This window comes from Bidens hawaiensis, unplaced genomic scaffold (genome assembly GCF_021521415.1).
Source record: "Bidens hawaiensis isolate Kalapana, Puna unplaced genomic scaffold, B.hawaiensis_p1.1 tig00017259_1, whole genome shotgun sequence".
NCBI classification, from domain to species: Eukaryota; Viridiplantae; Streptophyta; class Magnoliopsida; order Asterales; family Asteraceae; genus Bidens; species Bidens hawaiensis.
In genome coordinates, this window is record NW_027492617.1 from 24899 (window position 1) to 30224 (window position 5326).

A 5326-nucleotide genomic window follows, 5' to 3' on the forward strand; every position below is an offset into this window, starting at 1 on the left:
CAAGTAGATGTTTCCCACGAGGGTTAGGTCCGGCAAAGATGGTTATTCTTCTGATGACCTGCAAAACAGACACCGTGAGCTCGTCACTGAGAAGGGGGGGGGGGTACCTCCTTGTGACCACCCTCCGGCGTGAGAATCAGACTAGATTGCTCTGAATATAAATGTATATTAAGAGAAATAGCTAGAGCAGATAAGATATGTGATGGTATAAGATAGTATATGATACCGTTCCAAGGTGTTGGAGTATTTATAGCCGAAGGTAGGTTTCCAAGCAGATACAGCCAGCTGTATAATATTCCTTTTCTACCAACTGTGGGCTACGCACGTGCCATGCTGGTGGTTGATGGGTAGGCAGCGGCTGATAGTGACATGGCCGGCTGTGTACTATTCCTTTTCCACCAACTGCAGGCTATGTACGTGCCACGACAAGGGTTGGTGAGTAGGCAGCTGCTGATAGTGACATTTTGTACTAGAGCGTGCTCCTCGTCGTACTGTTGTCAGTGAGCTGTCACCCTGTGATTGGTTCATGGGCTGCTTTGGTCAGATCTTGTCTATTTTGTCCATACCTTGGCAGGTATAGTACAAAAGATCCTCCAGAAACGTACGGACTGACTCATTTGGGTGGGAGTATTCCCGCCTTGCTCATTCCTTCTTCAGGTGACATTACTGAATTATTGAGAGTTAGTGCCTTGTGCGTGTAGCCTTGCTATTAGTGCGGGTAGCCTTCCCTGATGGCTTGTATCCGCAGCTGCGGGAACAGGCGGGATACTTCACCATTGGGAGGCTTTTCCTGCGGGAACAGCTGGCGTACTGCGCGTAAGGTCTTCATCTCTCTGAGCATGGTGGGTCCTGCGGAACCAGTTGGTCTTTGCGCAGACGTCCCTCTTCAAGGTGAGTCTTGCGGGTCCAACTGGGCCCTGCTGGGACCTACCTCTTCACCTTGGAACACTTCTTTTTTCACCTGAGACAAGGCAACAGTGTTGTGAAATTCCGCCAAATCTCTAATGGAAAAGCCAAAGAACCGATGAACTTTGCACCATGACGAAACCCAACTCCACACCTTGTCCGCCACACCGCAACCATCAAAAAAGGTGATCAACCGTCTCCTTAGTTGAATCACAAAGCCGACAAGTATCCGAGTCCACCATGATATTCCTATTTTGAAGAGCATCCAAAGTAGGGATACGATTCAAAACGGCTCTCCAAATGAAAATTTGACATTTCCTCGGAACTCATTTAGACCGATCAAGCACGTATCTGTTACTCACATCCCGATCCTCCACAATTAATCTTCTCACAACAGCCACTGAAAAATCTTTTTCAATTGTCCCCTCTCCAAACCCATCGATCAGCTCCTCCAGACCCGAGAGCCACACCCAACAGGCCAAAAGTTCCTCCCATTCAATAAGCTCCTCCTCCGCAGTCGCTTGTCTTCTCCATTCCCACATCCACTCAATCAATGAACCAATCCTTCAGACCCTCTCATTCACAACACACATTTTTAATTTTTCCAACTTCAATAACTTTGGGAATAAGTCTTTTAGCGGGCCTCGATCATGCCACCAATCTAACCAAAATCTTATGGCTTTTCCGTCCCTGATCTTTCCTCTGAGCAGGCTATCCAGACTGCACCCTCTAACCTTTATGTTCTTTACAACAACTCTGATATTTTTCCAAACTCCCGTGATTTTTTTATTAACCGGGACAGAATCCCAACTTCTAGAGGAGCAGTGAATCGCCTCAATAACTTTCCTCCATAGACTTCCTTGTTCGGTTTTTAGTCTCCAGAACCATTTGGACAGCAAAGCTTGATTAACATCTTTCCACCTTGAGATACCTATGCCCCCCCTTATTAATCGGAGAAGCTACTCTTTCCCACGCGACCCAATGAATTTTCCTAACTTCTTCCAACCCTCCCCACAAAAATCTTTTAATCTTACCTTCCAAGGTGTTGATCACGCTAACAAGAGCTTTAAAAATAGACAGATAGTATATAGGCAAGCTTTCTAGAACCGACTTTATTATGACGACCCTACCCCCAATCGAAAGAGAGGACGCTTTCCATTTCGAGAGTCTTGAATCGAAAACCTCAATAACCGGCGACCAACTGTTAACTCTATTCATATTAGCGCCCACTTTTAAACCAAGGTAAGTAAAAGGAATCAAGTCCGGGGAGCAGCCTAGGATACCAGCCATTCTACCCACTTCGTTACCATCCACCCCACAACCATAAAGCTTAGATTTATTCAAGATGATTTTTAACCCTGAACAAAGATGAAAACATCTAAGAATTCGAAAAAGACTTCTAGCATTAACATCGTCCCACTCGCCAATGATCAACGAATTATCCGCAAACAACATATGGGATATCAGCGGACCTCCGTTCGGGACCTTTAGATCTATGCTAAAATGCATGTCTTCGATCTATATATCTCATATTTAAAAGGAATTTCTCTTTTTCTTCTAGCTATTTTTCAAATTTCGAAATTTTATCTATGTTAAAATGCATTTCTTATAGACAACTAGTTGCATAACTTATTGTTTTAGTAGAAAATATATATATAGAAATAACTCAAAATAATGTAATGTAAGAAACTTTTATTATAAGTGCGAGATATGAATTTAACACATGTCAATCTTATACACATGAAGTCATGAACCAAAAGTACTATAAAGATACAACTATGTATGGTTTTGCATGTTTAAATTATGATACTAAATAAATAAGCAAACAATAGAACAGAAACGTAAAATATCCGTTGGGACGGTCCACTTGCTACAGTTGCAAGTAGGTGAAGCTAAGTCTAACTAATTAAAATGATGTTTATAGAGTTAAGATTTTCGTGTCATAAACCTAGACATAAATTAAAGAAACCAATGAAATTACAAAAGGTGTGTCCGCGTCCCCGTGATTCACCTCAAAGACATCAAAACTATAAAAGCAAAAATAAAGAAAGACAATTTAGTATCTGACACCATCTGCTCAAATCATAAACCACCCCACTCACTCACTCAAATCTATCACCTTCTTCTTCTTCTTCTTCTTCTTCTTCTTCTCATGGCTCATCTTTCTTCTTTAAACTTAAACTTATTCCACGTCATCATTGTTTTCACCAACCTCTGGCTCCATGTTCACTCCATCACACACTGGGAAGACATACAAGCTCTTAAACAGTTCATTAACGGCGTTAACTCCAGCTCAGTGAGTCCTGGCTCGTGTTTATCCTCATGGGACTTCACCGTCGACCCATGTGATTCTCTATCCGGTGAAAAATTCACGTGCGGTATCCGATGCGACGTCGTTTTATCCGGTGTCAGCAGAATTACTGAATTAACCCTGGACCGGGCTGGCTACTCCGGTTCAATCACTTCCTCTTCATGGAACTTGCCTTACCTTCAAACACTAGACCTCACTAACAACTACTTCACCGGTTCGATTCCCGGTTCATTTACAAAATTAACTCGTTTGCAACGACTCAGTCTGTCATCCAACTCGCTCACCGGGTCAATCCATGACCCGGCTGAGTCACTACCCGGTTCACTCGAAGAGCTGCTTCTCGACAATAATAACTTAACCGGTCCGGTTCCGGAAACTCTCAACGGTTTAAAAAATTTAAAACGGCTCGAGCTCCAAAACAACCGACTCAGTGGCCAGTTCCCAGAACTGAGTCAACTCAGTAGCCTTTACTTCCTTGACGTCAGCAACAACGTCATCTCCGGCTACCTTCCGGCGACTTTTCCGGCCAGTTTAATCGAACTCGCAATGAGAAACAACTCACTGCAAGGGAATATTCCGGCGAATCTAGTAAACAATTCCGTTTATCTCCAAGTATTCGACCTGAGCTACAACAATCTCACCGGAACCCTCCCGCCGGAGCTTTTTACACACCCGTCGTTACAGCAGCTAACCCTAGCGTACAACCAGTTCCAATGGGTTCAAGTTCCGGCGAACTGGGGTCGGAATAGTGTACTAATAGCTGTTGATTTGAGTAACAATGATATCCATGGGTTTTTACCCGAGTTCATGGGTTGGATGCCGGGTCTATCGGCGTTATCGTTGAAGAATAATAAGTTTTCCGGCGTGATTCCGACGCAGTACGCGTTGAAGGCGGTGGCGGACGGTGTGGGTGACGTGGCTCCGTTTGAGAGGCTGCTGTTGGGTGGGAATTACTTGTTTGGGTTGATACCGGGTCCGTTTTTGCAGTTGAAGTCCGGGTCGGATGTTACGATCCAGTTAGGGAATAATTGTTTGTATGAGTGTCCGGCGAGTTTTTACTTCTGTGGAGGAGGGGTGCAGAGGAGTCTGGTGGAGTGTAAGGCTTTCGCTCCCGTGATTCCGTGAGATATGTTGGGTCACGGGTTGTGTTTGTTTTTTTTCTTTTTTGTATGTGTGTGTGGTATATAATTTGAATTTTGTTTATATTTTCCTAGTAAAAAAGTTATAGTTAATAGGAAATAATGTCTAATGTCTATGGGAATTTACAGGTATGGGATTAAGATTTAAATTTTTTTGTTGGTATGGTTCAAATATGAGATTAGATGATACACGATCCGATAACCTGAAACCACATACCTGTTTCCCAAAAATATATACCAAAAAAATTCTAATTTTGATTTTATTTCTCTCATAACCCTTGTCTATTAATGTGTCATTTAGTATGTTCATATTATTATAAAATTAAAAAATAAATAAAAAAAAATTGAAATATGTAGTTGTTATTCTTTATATCTTATATGTTTGTGAAAGTTATATAATTATATAAAAATTATAATCATATTATTAATGTAACGCTTAAATGTATAGTGTATCATATTTTAATTTGTATTATAAAAGCTATAAAAGAATTACAATGGTAAAAAAAATGTACTAGAAAATCTCAACGACTATTTTTTATAACAGATTAACAGGAGTATACCTGATACGCGATGAGTAATTACGAAACAAACACATGCACAACGGGTAATAGACCGGGTATGAGACACAGTTTTATAAGCAAGTATGAGACTGAGATTACCAATACTCGGCCTGAACTCGACCCATTATCATCCCACACTCAGGCCACAAAAACTATTCATAAACTTCTAATGGGCAAGCAAATAATACGGTTAGTATGAGAGGTTGGATATTACATGTACTTGCATAGTTACATATAGGGGTGTTCAAGAAATCCGAATAAAACCGAAATCCGAACCGAAATCCGAACCGAAATCGAAACCCAAATAAACCGATCCGAATTCTTATTCGGATATTCGGATCGGATAAATCCGAATATCCAAATAACTAATTCGGATCGGATTCGGATATGAAATTCTAAAAATTCGGATT

At 41.5% G+C, this 5326-nt stretch overlaps 1 protein-coding gene across 1 annotated transcript; it reads left to right on the top strand.

Moving 5' to 3' along the window:
* The first annotated feature begins 2979 nt into the window (after window positions 1–2979).
* Window positions 2980–4431, top strand: LOC143553525 (uncharacterized). The gene has a single exon (XM_077043508.1). The coding sequence runs from the start codon at window positions 3059–3061 to the stop codon at window positions 4340–4342; it is 1284 nt and encodes a 427-aa protein (XP_076899623.1). The 5' UTR covers window positions 2980–3058; the 3' UTR covers window positions 4343–4431.
* The last annotated feature ends 895 nt before the right edge of the window (window positions 4432–5326 follow it).

Coding starts and splice junctions, on each gene's coding strand:
- LOC143553525 (XM_077043508.1), top strand. CDS start 3,059: ATGGCTCATCTTTCTTCTTTAAACTTAAACTTATTCCACGTCATCATT.